At 37.4% G+C, this 15795-nt stretch overlaps 1 protein-coding gene across 1 annotated transcript; it reads left to right on the forward strand.

Annotated features, from left to right (window-relative positions):
- The first annotated feature begins 1187 nt into the window (after positions 1–1187).
- On the forward strand, positions 1188–15679 carry LOC149008057 (UDP-xylose transporter 3-like). Its single transcript, XM_089164546.1, is given in 8 exon segments — positions 1188–1377; positions 2738–2922; positions 3176–3243; positions 6181–6313; positions 7889–8020; positions 8022–8051; positions 8165–8437; positions 15129–15679. Coding segments are annotated over 8 exon segments (1059 nt in total). The 5' UTR covers positions 1188–1256; the 3' UTR covers positions 15246–15679.
- The last annotated feature ends 116 nt before the right edge of the window (positions 15680–15795 follow it).

Here is a 15795-nt window from a genome sequence, read left to right on the forward strand (position 1 = left end):
TGAATGAACAATGTTTGGTTCAAAAACAAAATTTTCTCTAAACCAAATGTGAATGACGTGCTACCATCTTCTATTCTCATCTCTCTCCTTGAGGATTACAAGCTATTTTATGCCCTAGTAGAGTAGAAAAAATAATTCGAAATACTATCAAATGAATGAGAAAATTATGGGATCAAGCTCTTGGTGGGGCGGGTTTGGGTATATGGATATCATATTTTTTTTTCTAGTATAAACGCATGGAAAATATTATGGGTAATTTTCATCTGAATCGCTTGTAGTTTGGTCTATGTTATTTTTAGTCAAAAAAACTGAGACTTTGCATCTGCCTCCCCTGTACTAGTAGAAAAAGGTGTTGAACCTACGATCTCTCTAATGAGAAAGTTTCTCAACTATTCAGCTAACTTTTCCATTGACTTCATGGATGCCATCTTTTATCAAATCTAAAGTAAATTAATGTTTTTTTTTATTTAAAATTTTTTATTTAAATACTCTCTCTTACTACTTAAATTTCCATCAAACAATAATATAATTCAACCCAAAAAAAATAAAAAATAATTTGTCAAAAATTGGCTTGGGTGAAAATTGAAATATCCTTAGGAAGAGATGAGAGGGTGATGTGACCCCACCCAAGGCTGATTGGTGATTTATATGATACTGGAGACAGCGAGAAAGCACAGATCGTCCACAGAAGGATCTTTTTCTGCATTCCCACGGTGAAACTTCCTAACAAATTATTTTCATTTTAAAGAAGAAAACTATAAACGCCTGGCGTTAGCTGTGAGAAACGGATCTTCATTTCTCTTTCTCCCTTGCTTTCTCTGATTAATTTTCCAGATTTTCTCGTATAGTTTAGGAATCGAAGTGCTGGAAAATCGATACGGAGCTTCAAACAGTTCCAACGGCGAGAATTAGAAGTCTTGATACAGCTCCAACGGTGAGAATTAGATCACCTTCTGGTTTATTATTGTTTTCTACACCACAGACTAGTAGATCTAGGGTTTTCAATGCTGTATTTCTTTAGAAACTAATTCGATTTCTATCGAATTGTGAAGGAGTTATTTGGAGTTGCACTTTTAAATTTCTTACATATCGAGCTGGTTTCTAACATTTTTACTTTGCATTTAATTACCGTATTTATTTTTGATTTTTCTGTTTGCTTGTTTGAATTATAGTTCCCTTGAGGTTGGAGCTGTTCTTCCGATGAGTTAATAGTGCTGGATCCAAATCGACGAGTTGGTGATAACAGGACGGAGAAAATGAGTGAGGGCGAGCGGTTTCAGCTTGGCACCATTGGGGCATTGTCTCTCTCAGTGGTTTCGTCGGTTTCGATCGTGATTTGCAACAAGGCACTTATTAGTACTCTAGGTTTCACTTTTGGTGAGTGAAGCATCTTTCCTTTTGTTAGACTATGATAATAGGATGAACTGGGAGAATTTGCGTCTATGGTGTTTAATGTCAACAGATTTTTTAACTATGGTGTAATTGCGTTGGGATGGGATCGTTCTTGTTTGGCTATACCCAAGTTGGGTAAGATTTTCGATATCTGGTCGTCAGATTGTGAGGTCTTATACTGGATCTGTGTGAAGTTTATCTCATAAACAATACGGAGGCAGAATCTTGACATATTTCGTTGAAATGAGCAACTATGGAAATAGCTCCCTTAAGGTTATGTACCTAGTATAATCTTGTCGTACTAGAATCAGGAAAATGGTTTTTAAAACTCCCGAATTTGAGTCAACTGGACGTAGATTATTCTATATCTGCACTCCCCGTGGCTACTTATTTGCTTGACTTGATCTCACTCTCCATCAAGTAATAAAAATTTCTTTATAGGTAGAAGCTGATCTTGGTATTTTATCTGCTGAAAAATGTAAAGACTGTCTTCACAATTCCTTCATTTAATTGGTTGGACTAATAAGGTTTTGCTCATTCCGTCTTATCCAACATATATTGTGCCAGTCTGAGTTGATTTTGGTTCAGTATATGATGCCCAGATATGGATTCACACGCTTTCAGAGTAGATTACAAACAGCTAAAGGCATGCCTGAGTGCCTTATTGTATCTGGTTTTTACATTAGTTTCATCATGGTTTTCAATAAGCTAAAAGTTTTTGGTTTTGTGTCTTTATAATGGGGCTATCTTACCCTTCCCATTTTACTCCTGGTATTTATCGCTGGCCCATTTTCTCCATCTTGTGCTGCAACAGCGAATAGAGAACTGTTTATTACTAATTAGGAACTTCCAGTGCATAGTTGAAGTGTAATCTTCATATAAATGAAGGACCAGCGTTGTCTTGGAGTTCCTTGTTATTATAACCACGGTAGTGTTTCTAGCTTCGTAAAATATGCAATCTTTGAGGTCAGGAAATTTTTGATTTGTGTTATGCTACTACCAGTACCAGTGGGACTGCAAAGTTGCTGTAATCGGTTCAAAAGCAGAACTTCATTATTATTAGGAAGATGGGATATGAATTATGATTTTTAAATCTTTTTTTATATTTCATATGGTAAAATGAAAGGTACTGAGGATATAGGGACAACAATTTCAGTTTGGCAGTACAAATGAAACATGTGATTTTTTTTTTCTTTTCAATCATGTGGATTCAGATATCATGACAAGATGTGTAACTTTTTTTTTCAACAGAATTTCTCAATATTTTATGTATTGCCCTTTTTCCCCCTGAAAGTTTCTTAACTATGATATTTATACATTCTTCACTCTCATCTTGGTGGTGCAGCTACAACTTTGACTAGCTGGCATCTTCTAGTCACATTCTGTTCCCTTCATGTGGCATTATGTATGAAACTGTTTGAACACAAGCCTTTTGATGCGCGAGCTGTAATGGGCTTTGGAATTCTTAATGGAATATCTATTGGACTTCTGAATCTTAGCCTGGGGTTCAATTCTGTTGGTTTCTACCAGGTAGCATCCCTCCTCCTTTTCTTTTTCTTTTTAAATTTCTTATATCTCTGTGCTATTTATTGCTCTAGAGACCATCTTGAATGAGAGGGTTCTCGAGTAATCTAGAATATATAATGTATAAGAAATTTGTTAATCCTGTTCCAGGATTGTATGCTACTACTAAAACCTTTCAAAGGGTGTCAATGCTTTCCTGCATTTGCATTGTGACTGCGAATTATGGAATTTAGTTTATTGATTGTGTTATGCCTTGCAGATGACAAAGCTGGCCATCATTCCTTGTACCGTTCTTTTAGAGACTCTTTTCTTTAGGAAGAAATTTAGGTCAGTCTTGATCATACTCTTTGCCCTTACTATAAGATGCAGCTGCTGTTTTTTTTAAATATGCATCTTCTAAACTGGAGCGTTTGTCTCTGAAACTAATTCGTTGTTTTTCACTCTTTCACTTTTTAAGGGCAAATTCTATTAATATGATGTTTATGCCTCCTAAGGCTTATGATAGTGTCAAAAATTATGATGGATATCAGTCTTTTCTTGATTTTGTGTAGTGATATTTATAAGTTCTTTAAGCTATTTGGTTGTGCTGAAATGGTGAACTGTTGTGGACTATCAAGGCATTATCAATGCACATAATGCTTTTCTAAGTCCTATAATCTCAGCAATTTTTTTGTGTCTTTACATCCAAATTCAAATGCGTACAACTTGCATTTTTCAAGTTAATTTCCACTTGGAACAATTATCATATTCTTTTATTGTTAAAAAGAAACTAACAATTAATATTTTATTATTCAAAGTAATATGTATGCATTAAAATAATAATAATAATAATAAAATCGAACATTTGGTATTTTATTCTTCAAATTTTGTACACTGTGATTTTATTTTTCTACATCATATAGATATTATGCAACTTCTTGTTGCTGATAATCAGCTATTTTTATTTGCGGAGGCATTTTTCCTTCACACAGTCATGGGAGGGTCTCTTGACCAAGAGTTTTGGATGGTATGCGTAGATGGTATCAAGAAACACTATCTTTTGTTTTTTTGTTTTGGGGGGGGGGGTGCTGTAACCGTTGACGTTTTACTATTCTCCACAACATTTACGGCTGTAAATGGGTGTGCATTTGCTTCATCCATAGCCTTGGGGGGGGGGGAGGAAGAAGTCAAGAAGGGGTGTTGAACTTTTTGTATTTGTATCATACAAGTATGAATTAAGAGCATGGTGCAGTGTGTCGGCGATATATCGTCAGCACCCCCGAGCGACACAACAAATACCTCTTATCGACAATATATCGCTGAAAAATCGGCTATATATCGTTGAGACATCAACGGTCGACTTTTTCGGTCTACACTGCACTGGCCAACACCTCTCTTCCTCTTCCTCTGCATATCGGCTGCGCTCAATCGCCAATGGCTTTCGTTGAAAAACCCTAGCATTAACGACACAACAACCAAAGGTTGAAGGAAAAATTCAAATTCGATTTCAGGAGAGAAAGGGAAGATGAAGCAGAAGACACCTCCAATTTCCTTGTCAGAAAAGCCAATCCTTGAGGCGAAAGAAACCCTCATTTTTTTTCTTCTTCTTTCTGCTTCATCCGGAATGCTTCCAAAACAAAGTTCAATGGAATCCGACCGTCCAACACCCACCATCCAACCATCCTCACCACGTTTCCCGCTTTCCTCCTCTTTTGCACCCACATCAGGAGCCCACCGCCGGATTGCCATCGCTGTTGATCTCAGCGATGAAAGCGCATTTGCCGTTAAATGGGCTGTGCAGAACTGCCTTTGCCCTGGTGATGCTGTGAATCTGTGATCCTACTTCATGTGCGTCCTACTAGCGTCCTTTATGGTGCTGATTGGGGCTCACAAAACCGTTGATACTGATGAAGAGTCCCAGCAGAAGCTCAAGGATGATTTTGATGCCTTTACAACTACCAAAGCTACCGATCTTTCACAGCCTTTTAGTTGATGCCCAGATCCCTTTAAAGATCCATATCATCAAAAAGTCACCCGATATGTTGCCTGTGTCGGTGGTGTCACTAGGCACCGACACGGTGACACCAGGCGACATGTCGAACCTTGATTAAGAGTCACTATCTTGAAACCATTTAATTGTTAGTTATTTAGGTTTACATCATTTGTAAGTTTAATGAAGGCTAGTTTGCTTCTTTTGAATTTAAAGGTCTTAATAAATTGAAGTAATGAGTGAGTGTCACTCTATTATGCTGTAAGTTCATGAAATGGACACGGCATTGCACATATGCTATGATAAAAAATTTACCCCATAGCCTTGTTCACTTGTATGAACACTGACTGAAATTTCCAGATCTAATGGTTGGGAATTGTGACATTTTCTAATGTAACTGCTTATGTGCAGAAATTCTCTTTCTAGACAATAGTTCATCTATATTATCAGATCTTCCTCTGGTTGAGCAACTTTTAAACTACAGTGGTAAAATTAGGGAATGAAGAAGGCTGACCATTTGTACAATATAACCTGTAGTCTGGAATTTGTGGTTGGACGGGTACTCTGTTAGGTTTTTTTGAGTCACTAATTTATAGTTATTTTTCCTCTAGTTCTTTTCTTTATTATGATATTACTGGAGGAAGGCAATTTTGTGAGCCAGATTTGTAGAGGCAAGGGTGTAATGCTTTTCAGTTCACAGGAGGAATGCTGTGTACAGTTAAAGTTCAATAATTCTTACAAAAAAATCATTTGAAAATGACTTCGACATCATTATTAATGTGAACTAATCTTCTGTGCTGGAGATTCTCTCCCAAAACTGAGAGGGAACCATCATGATTGCTATGCAGTTTGAATCTTCTAATAGTGTTTAACCTCTTATTTCAATAACATTTTGTAAGGACTAAGGAGTTACTGATGTCAATCCTGATGATAATATAAAGCATCTGTTGCATGAGATACTATCTAGTAATCTAGAGGAAAACAGTTGTTTTTGCAATATCTCGTTTATAGGTATTTCAGAAGTGAGGATAAATGTGTGTTGGATCTGTGATATTTTCTGGTAGGCCTGTCATGTAACTGTATGATATTTTAAGTATCCTTTGGCGAACAGTCTGTATATTGTAATTGTGCCTTCTTTCCGTGTTATTTACTGTATCATTTCTGACCAAAATTTTGTTGTTCACTTGGATATCTGCATCTCTGAAATTTTATTTGCAACTTAGGATCTTGCTTGTCTCTTACGTCTTGTGTTGTTGGCAATCATTTTACTAATTCTTTTCTGATCCTTACTACAGTCGGAATGTCCAGCTCTCACTTTCCATCCTCCTCTTGGGTGTTGGAATTGCAACTGTAACTGATCTGCAGCTCAATGTTCTGGGTTCTGTTCTATCACTGCTTGCAGTTCTTACTACATGTGTTGCTCAGATTGTATCCTCCTGTGAAGTTGCTTTTTCTGTTTATATTTGGCTTGAATTCTTGGCTGTTATATTTTGACGAGAGCAAGCAGCATTCTGTTTGATATAAAGATTATTAGAATATTTTGGTGGTTATAATATTTTGCTCCTACCATGTTGGCAGTAATGAAGGCTAAGGATTGTAGGAGGTTATACTGGCCTATGGATGATATGCTCAGTTAGGGCTTCCCTTGAGTCTTTTCTATTTCATATCCTTCTCTTGTTGGTCCCCTTGGTAAAAAGTGTAATGCTTCTGACTATTATCCGCAGCTGCCTGAATGGATGTGCGGGCCATAGGATTTCTAGGAATGGGAGTCTAGCGAATCCTAAAAAGGTACCAAGTAGCTTTCATTTGAAACTTCAGACGCAGCCAGGATTTTTCTCAGAAGAGGTGTTTGCGCTACAGGGTGTAATGTGGTGTCCAGTTACTCACATCAGTGATATGCAGAGGCAGGCGCTGTAACCCTACTGCTATTAAAAAATTTGGTGCTGACAGTTGCAATTATTGAATATGTCCTGGTGGAAATTTGTGAATGTCTGATCCATCTTTCTAATGGTTTGGATAAAAAGTACGTATATAACTGAGGAAGCTCTTATAGCTGATGCTTACAACTTGTCAGATTGACTATGTTTGACATAGCTGATCCAGGTATGAAAATAGGTTTTTTTTTTTTTTTTTTTTTTTTTTTAAAATTTTTTTATTATAAAATTTAACTGACACACAATTGATAGAGTAACAAGTGGTTGGTCAAGTACATTTGGCAAAATCTTTCCTAGATGAGAAGTAATTTCAATGGGAAGTTTGTTCATTGACATGCTACACTAAATTATGACGGGAACATCCAGTGAATGAACTTCTGCATTTTCTGAGGAAAGGAAATTTCTTCACTCATTAATGCATTGAAGGTGCTTTTAGAGATAGAATTTATGGTTGAAGCTGTTGGAGTGACATTTGTAGTTGCTGTAGTGTCTTCATTGCCATGTCTTTGATCCTTGTGGATTACAGAAAATCAGTCCAAAACTTGTCTATGTATTGTGATTTTGGTAGATGGCACTTTCTTCTTATCTAGATCTAGGCATCAAACTGAATTTTGGTGCGTGCTGTTTGGGAATCTCAGAGTTTCTTGAGGGGAAGGATGCATCCAGGAATAGCTCAGGTTTATTTGTTCGCTGGTCCTGATATTTAATTACTGAGGGTGGCAGAAACTCTGCAGACTGCAGTATTTATTTATTTGGTGTTTTACTAGACGCCCCATATATGTTGCCCCGTAACATAGTGCGAAGTAGAATAGGTGAGGTCCTGAGACTGTTGTAAATATACGTTGCTCCTTGAAGGGACTTGCTTTTCTTATTATCTTTATCTTTGTCTTAATGGGTTCATATGGTCTTGATTTATTTTTGTATATTTTGTTCATAGCTTTCATTTTCTCTGTTATAAAAGTGCATTTTTCATAAATCATAACAAAAGATTGCTTTTGTGGAGAATTGTTTCTTATACCAACATCAGTATTTCCATCTCTTGTTTAAGATCTTAACCAATTCTTCTCAGATGACCAACACCATCCAGAAGAGGTTTAAGGTTTCTTCAACCCAACTCTTGTATCAGTCTTGCCCCTATCAAGCCATGACCTTGTTCATTGTTGGTCCATTTCTAGATGGGCTTCTTACTAATCAAAATGTCTTTTGCTTTCAAGTATACCCCTCAAGTGTTGGTGAGCTATGAAAACGTTAACCTTTTCTTTCTGTCCCTTTTTTTTTTTAATTGATTTCCTGATCAAGTATTCCTTTGTATGTTCTAATTTTATTTCTATAATTTTTGTTGCAGGTATTCATTGTTCTATCGTGCCTGATTTCTGTCTCTGTTAACTTCAGTACATTTCTTGTAATTGGAAAGACATCTCCTGTTACCTATCAGGTCCTAGGCCATTTGAAAACATGCCTAGTTCTGGCGTTTGGTTATGTTTTACTTCGAGATCCGTTTAGCTGGAGAAACATTCTTGGGATCCTGATTGCAATTGTTGGAATGATACTGTATTCGTACTGCTGCAATCTCGAGGGTCAGCAAAAAGCCAGTGAAGCATCTGCACAGTTATCACAGGTAATTCCTGCTCTTTACTTCCATCTTGTTTCATTCTTGTGTCCCTAGAGTTCTTCGTAGGATGTTAATTAACTGGGAAAATTTTCCACATGGACCTAATGACTTAACATATATATATTTTTTTGGGAATCATATTCAGAAGTTCTCTGAAACATACAGATATCCAAGTAACCTGTTTCAATAACATTTTGCTGTTACTTATCAAGTTTAGAGCCGAATGATATCATCTGTAGAGCCTAAGAACTCATACTCTCTAAGTGTTATCACATAGGGTCTGTTGGAGCCTTGTTGTTGGTAAAGAAGCCCAAGTAGGTCTTTCATTAGGTGTGGAACCGCTGGGAAAGATTTTTCATGGACTCTTTCTTAAATAATTTGGATGACATCCTACCGGCCTGTTGGAATTGGGTGTGTGTATTTTGTGGACTTACATAATTACTGTTGGGTTTGTATTATTGTGATTATGTGGGGACTAGGATTTTTCGGTTTCCTATATTTTATATGTTGGAAAACCTAAACCCAAAGCTATAGAAGATCAAAATTCTGAGGTGGAAATTGGTGTAGAGAATTTTTGTGGATTAGTGAATAATCCCTTGTTTTATTCTTGTGTTGTTTGATCATTTTCTTGTTTTCTTCCTTTGTTCATTCACTCCCAAATTATATTAAAGTTTGGATTGTTAAGGTGGGGGTGGAATAGGTTCAGTTATTATGCTGGGTGGACAAAGAAGAATAGAAGAAAGAAGTCATACAAGGGGAAAGTTTTACTGGGACTTCTGCTGCAAATAAAAAAGGTTTTCGAGCCAATATATGGGTTTGGGTTCTAACAAAATTTTTATTTTGTATAGAAGGCATGATATGAAGGTTAGGTCTGCATAAGGTTCTTTGACATTCTGGGCTCAGTGGAATGGATGGATTGAGAAGGTTTCATCATATTAGCTTTAGATCTTGCAAGTTTTTGCATATCATTGGTGATCAGGTTCTTCTAGGTTGATGGTTGGCATAAAGAACAAAGACTGGGTGAATTGGATGTCAGTGAAGGGTTTAAAATTCTAGATAGGACTTTTCATTGGACATAATGTTCGCGTCGTTGACTTCCCCAAGACAAACAATAATGGCCATTTCTTGATCTTTGGATCTTTCTCCCTCTTTGGCAATCGACTTTTTGGATTAAGGGTTCAGTTGGCGATATGTCATGTTAATTTTTAGATGGTTTCTTCTTTCCCCTTCCTCACTGAAATTGGTCCTTCAAATACAAGCTTCTCTATGTTTCGAGTTAAACTTGACATTGGGGAGATTCCCACTCAGTTGACTAAAAATGGGTTTGTTGAACCACATCCACTCATCTTTTCTCTGAAATCCTTGAACAGAAAATATACAAGGAGAAGACCATTCACTTCCTGGTTCGAATCACAAGTTGGTCTTTTCTATGCTTATATCTTTTCCCGATTGTTATGGGCAGATTGGTCGTGGAATTGGCTGGGTTGTGCGGCAAACATGTGAAGATCAAACTGCTAATTTTCCTTCACCTTGAGGGGAAGGTGAAATTTATGGGGGTGGGAATAATAGGACCCTGGGAGGTAGCCACGTGCAGGGGCAGAACCAGGATTCAACATGGGGTGGGGGGGCCAAGGATGAAAGTCCAGATAACCCGGGAAGCACTAATGCTTTTTCGTCACACATATTGTCTGGGCCCTTATAAGACCCATTGGGGGTCCCACCTATCAATTATTTTATTATATTAAGGAATAGGCCCACATATATTTTGTGGAGCCCACACGTGTTTGAAAAAAATAGGTAAATTATTGATAATGATATTTTTTTTCTGACAAAATATATGTAAATTAAAGCATCAATACAAAAGAAAAAACCAATTTTTTTAGGTAAGAGATGCAAACCAATGGTAGTTATCTTACTAACTATAGACATTTTATTCACAATATAAAATCAAAAAACAAATATTGCAGAAGAAATAAAGAAACAAAGAATTTAAAATCAAATAAAAAGAATAACAAAAAAAATGAGAAAAAGATAAACGATAAATAAATTGAGAAAGAGAAAGAGTCCCTAATTGTGGAGAAGATTTTTTTTCCAAATTTTCCTTAACCCACGCTTATAGAAAGGGAAGAAAATAAATAGGAAGAAAGCAAGGGAGAGAATAAATAGGAAGAAAAGAGGAGAGAGGAGAAAGGAGAGAGGGGATAGGAGAGAATAAATAGGGGTTGAGGAGTTAGTTTCTAATTAGGAATGACATTTTGAATACCTAATAAGATTTTTTTTTCAAAAATTTCCTTTAACCCAAGTTTATAGAAAGAGAAGAATAAATAGGAAGAAAAGATGAGAGAGAAGAGAGGGGAGAATAAATCGGGATTGAGGAGTTAGTTTTTAATTAAGAATGACATTTATACCCATTATTTTACCTTTAAAAATTGTTCTCAATATTGAGAGGGCGGGGGGGGGGGGGACAAATGGTGATATTTCACATGTGAGAAAGAAAAAACTGGAAAAATTAAGAAAATCAATATAAAAACTGGAAAAATTAAGGGAATTATATAATTTTTTTAAAAATCCATGGGCCCCTCGGCCCAACTGTGGTTCCGCCCCTGGCCACGTGGAGGAGTAGGAGAGGGGGTTAGGGGTGATTGAGTGAATTATAAATAGGGATGGAATTGGGAGGAAGTGGTTATTAGGCATTCAATAGTGTGAGTTAGGCAGCCTTTGGCTGAGGGCACCATTGTGGGGGTGACTGGAACCATCAAAACCAGAAAATCTTGTATAATTTCTCAGTTATGTTAGTGAATTCCATAGTTGAATTGAGGGTTCTTATCAAATAGGAGACTGACAATTTTAACTGAGGTGACATTTGTCCCAGGTAATTTGGAAAACTAGATTCTAGAGGTTTTTGATGCTCATTTGATATTGGAATTCTCGAGGTTTCTAGATAATTGAAATTTGTATAGACTTGTTGTGGGTGTTGAAATAGGTGGAGATACTACTGGAACTCAAGCAAGAGGCTGATATAAGTAACAAAAGGGTTCCCCCAACAAGAGCCACAAGAAGGCCTAGTGGTGCCAGGCGCATGTGCAAACCCCTAGGGGTATTTTTGTCTAGGCCCTTTGATTTTTGTTATTTTATTCCTTTAGTTGGGTTCTTACTTAAAGAATCTCAATTAGTCTTCTTCTTCTTCCCTTTTTTTTTTCCGCAGCTGTAGTTGTCTAGTCTTTGTAGGAATCCAGGATAGTCTAGAATTGGATCTCCTAGATCAAGTCGTATTTGGAATCTTTTCTAATGGCTATAAGTTCAAAAGTCCACATCTGTGGAAATCAGTTTTGAGAAAAGAATACCAAATTTACAGCCAAGGAGGCATCGAGTGGGGTCCTTTTGAGGAGGACCTTGTGGTTGTCTAAGTAGTTCTCTGTGAAGCCAGTAATCTTTCCAGCAATGTCTAAGTAGTTCTCTTTGAAGCCAGTAATCTCTCCAGCAATTCCAGTAAGTGTTCCAGCTCTTTCTTCACTCAAGAACCTGCATTCAAGTAAGTTAAACCTCTCCCTAGCCCCAGCCGTAATCCCTCTTCTTTCTCTCACCTCTCTCTAGCCTGTGGCAGCTCTTTTCTTCAACTTTTCATCAAGAAAACCCCAAGAACCCTGCTGTCCAATTCCCAGACTGAGAACCCAGCTTTGAGTCCCTATTCAGACCACCCACAACTTTCAGCCAGCATTCCAACCCTTGTCTCCCTTTAAAATCTAAGAAACAGCCCCTCTCACCCTGGCACAACCAAGAAAGGGAAAAAAGAAAAAAAGAAAAAGAAAAGAAAAGAGAAGAAAGAAGACATAAAGAAAAAAAGAAAAGAAAGAAAGAAAGAAGGTGAGCAAGAAACCGCTCCCCCCTTGCTGCAAGCTTCCCATAGCCCCATTCCCTCAAATTCTGAGCCTTTTCCCAGTCCCATTTCATTTTGTGAAACCAAACTCTTTAGCCTTCTCAACACATCTTGGATTTTGTTAACCAAAACTTTCCCTAAACCTTAGACATCCCAAAATCAACCAACGTGGAGATTCCTGAGACCCTAAAAACCTTCCCAATACCCATCCCCCAAACCGTAGAAGTATTCTTGAGAGTGAAGGTATTGGATCACAACTGCTTCCGTCCTCCATGGTTACATTAGAGGCACAGATAGATGGAAAAAATGCAAATGGTTCAAGCAATGATTATGGAAAGAAGCGGTGTCTTCTGCTTTGCCTTTGGTTAGTAATGAACTCACATGGTGGGCTGTAGCAACAGGACAGGTGGAATCTTGTTACATCATATGCATTGCATTGTACACGACACCTTGAGTGGCGGTGTGGTCCATGCCTTTTTGGGTATGGCGGATGGGCAGTGACACCTTAAGTGGGGTACATGTCCTGCTGTTTGGGTTTGGCGAATAGGTAGAGACAGAGGTAGAGTTGAGCTCGACACTAACCCTTCTTTAGAATGCTTGTAGAATCCATGCCAAGATGTTGATTGTTGGAATTAGGCGCATCTCGTACTTTATGATTCCACATCATTATATTGGATCAATTAGATTTACATGGATTGAGTTTCAATTGCGTTGCACTTAATGTTTTTAGGTTCCTTATATATTGTGGGAAATCTAAAAATAAGCAAAGAGAGATTACTTCTGGCTCGGATAGCAGAGCGTGTTTTTATATTTGTGAAAAATCATTGGTTATCTGTGAATGTTGCACTTTGAATTCCTCATGTTGCATGTTGTGGCTGTTTGCTTGGTTTCACCTTGGGTTTGTGCATCCGAGGCTTAGGTAGAGTGGCTGAAGTTATTCATTTCTTTCCTCACTTCTCCTAGGGCCATTTTGTCTTTTCTTGCCTCTTCTAGTTTCTTCAAGGTGAATCAACCTCTCGTCCATACAATGGTTCAAGATCTTAATCTTGAGATCTATCTCGCCAACTAAAAAGAAGGGTTCTCTTGAGATCTTGGCAAGATCTAGCTGAGTTGGTCGAATATCTTTTCCCCAGGGCAAGGTTTCAACTCAAGGGGCACTAGGGTTCATTTGTGGCTGAAGCTTGCTGTCCTGTTTATTTCAGCCTTTTGAACACCTTAGTGACTTTAGAGTTCTGAAAAAGAACAGTGTAGATGTGAGTTTCACTTTTGACCAACCAATTGGAAATCTATGCAAAAGTGAAACCTTAAAATGACTTATTGTACATCATCCGCTCACACGTTGTTGCTCACAAGTCTAATGCATTACATATGTTCATAGTTCAAGTTACAAAGTTAAAATGATAGTCCAATCATCAAGGTTATAACTTGAGACCCCCATGTGCTAAGCACATCATCTTATCTCGTCTTGCTAAATGGAAAAATTGATTATCTTGTAAATTCTCATATTATGCTCCATACTAGAGGATCCAAAGATTTATGTTGAACATGGCCTTAAATGACTTCCTCATAGGTTATCATATATCAGAACTAATCCTAAATCTGATCTTATATACTTATTAATACTTCATTTTCCTTAGTTTTTCCTTGCATCCATTTGAACATCCTCATCTTCACTACAGTGGGTTTATCTCCATGATGCCATATAGCCCAGTCATATGAGCATCCTATAAAATCTACATTAAGCTGTATAGGAATACTTGTCACACAATTATCTGGACGTTAACAAAAATGATATTTGTTGTATGTTCTGATCTGTGTAGAAATGTTTGTAATAGTTTTTTAGGAACTTTCTTTCAGCCCTGAGAGTACCACACATTAGTTTCACATTCATGCTGTTGGCAGAATTAAAACATCCTCCCTGAACCAAGAAATCACAAACAGAAACAGAAACAAATTGAAAGATCACAGAGATTTAACGTGCTTCACCCCAACACAGTGTGCCATGTACACGGGCAAAAAAAATCAACTTTCACCATTAAGGAAGACAATTACAATGAAGATCTCAACCCAAATTGCCAGAAAGGCATTACAAATCAGCCAAAAACCCTAGGACAAAAATCCCAAATCTCACAATGACCTTATAGGAGACATATTTATTATAAATGTTTGTAATAGTTTTTTAGGAACTTTCTTTCAGCCCTGAGAGTATCCCACATTAGTTTCACATTCATGGTTGTTGGCAGAATTAAAACATCCTCCCTGAAGCAATAAGCAAGTAGGTCACAACGGTAGCATAACATTTGAGCCTTTCTTAGCTCCTAAGCATGGTAGGGAAAACATGAGCTGGCTTTGTTTCTCTTCCCATATTACCAGTGTTGGCAATGAAACAAGCGGGCTGTCTATTTACCACATCCCAACCCAAAAACAATGCCAGGAAGAAAATACTGATTCTTTTTCTTCTTATCACTGAATGCATAATGGTCAAACATGTTTTGTCTCCTGTTACCAGTGTAATGGTCAAACAATGCCAGGAAGAAAATACTGATTCTTTTTCCTCTTATCACTGAATGCATAATGGTCAAACATGCTTTGTTTCTCTTCCCATATTACCAGTGTTGGCAATGAACAAGGCGGGCTGTTTATTTACCACATCCCAACCCAAAAACAATGCCAGGAAGAAAATACTGATTCTTTTTCCTCTTATCACTGAATGCATAATGGTCAAACATGTTTTGTCCCCTGTTCAATCCTACATAATTTGTTATGCATTCAGGGTAGTATGCTAGTTTAGTTGACTTCTCATTTCATTTTTTTCCCCAGGCGAAGGAAAGCGAGTCTGATCCTTTAATTAGTGTGGAAAATGGTGCTGGGAGTGTGAATGATGGCGTCGTCCCACCGGCCCCAGTCTGGAGCTCAAACAAAGATCTTCATGCATAAAGGTTTTGGTGATCTTCATTAATGCACCTTGGGACAGATAAAACAGTACTGTTCCAGCAATGGAGATGTCGGGAACAAGTGGATGATCTCAATGAAGTTCATCTACGAATGAGACAGTTTATGGTTTATTTAGATCACATGGAATCACCGTTTTCAATAGTTAGCGTAGCTGGAAGGGGGAAAAAACACGTTTGTTTTGTTTAAAGTTTGTCTATCAATATCATATGAACCTGGTGCACCAACAAGCAATTTATCTAGTTGGATGCAAGGCAGTCAATTTGTCACTAAATATTTGTGGAGAAGAAAGAGATATTTTAGGATTAGATGTTTTATATTACAAAATTATTATTTTCTTGTGTTCTGTGATGAAAATGAAAGACTTGCAAGTTTCAACTTCCCTCATCAATTTGAACTTGTTTGATAGTTCACCAAGTGCCCCTGTTTCGAAAAACACCAGATTGGGTATTTCTGGAAACAGAAACACTTCTTTAGACTTGATAAAACTTGCTTTTGAAAGTAAAAGTGATATTCCAAGGTAGATTCGTTCCTT

This window comes from Hakea prostrata, chromosome 8 (assembly GCF_041222555.1).
Source record: "Hakea prostrata isolate BN-2017 chromosome 8, UWA_Hpros_2, whole genome shotgun sequence".
Taxonomy (NCBI): Eukaryota; Viridiplantae; Streptophyta; class Magnoliopsida; order Proteales; family Proteaceae; genus Hakea; species Hakea prostrata.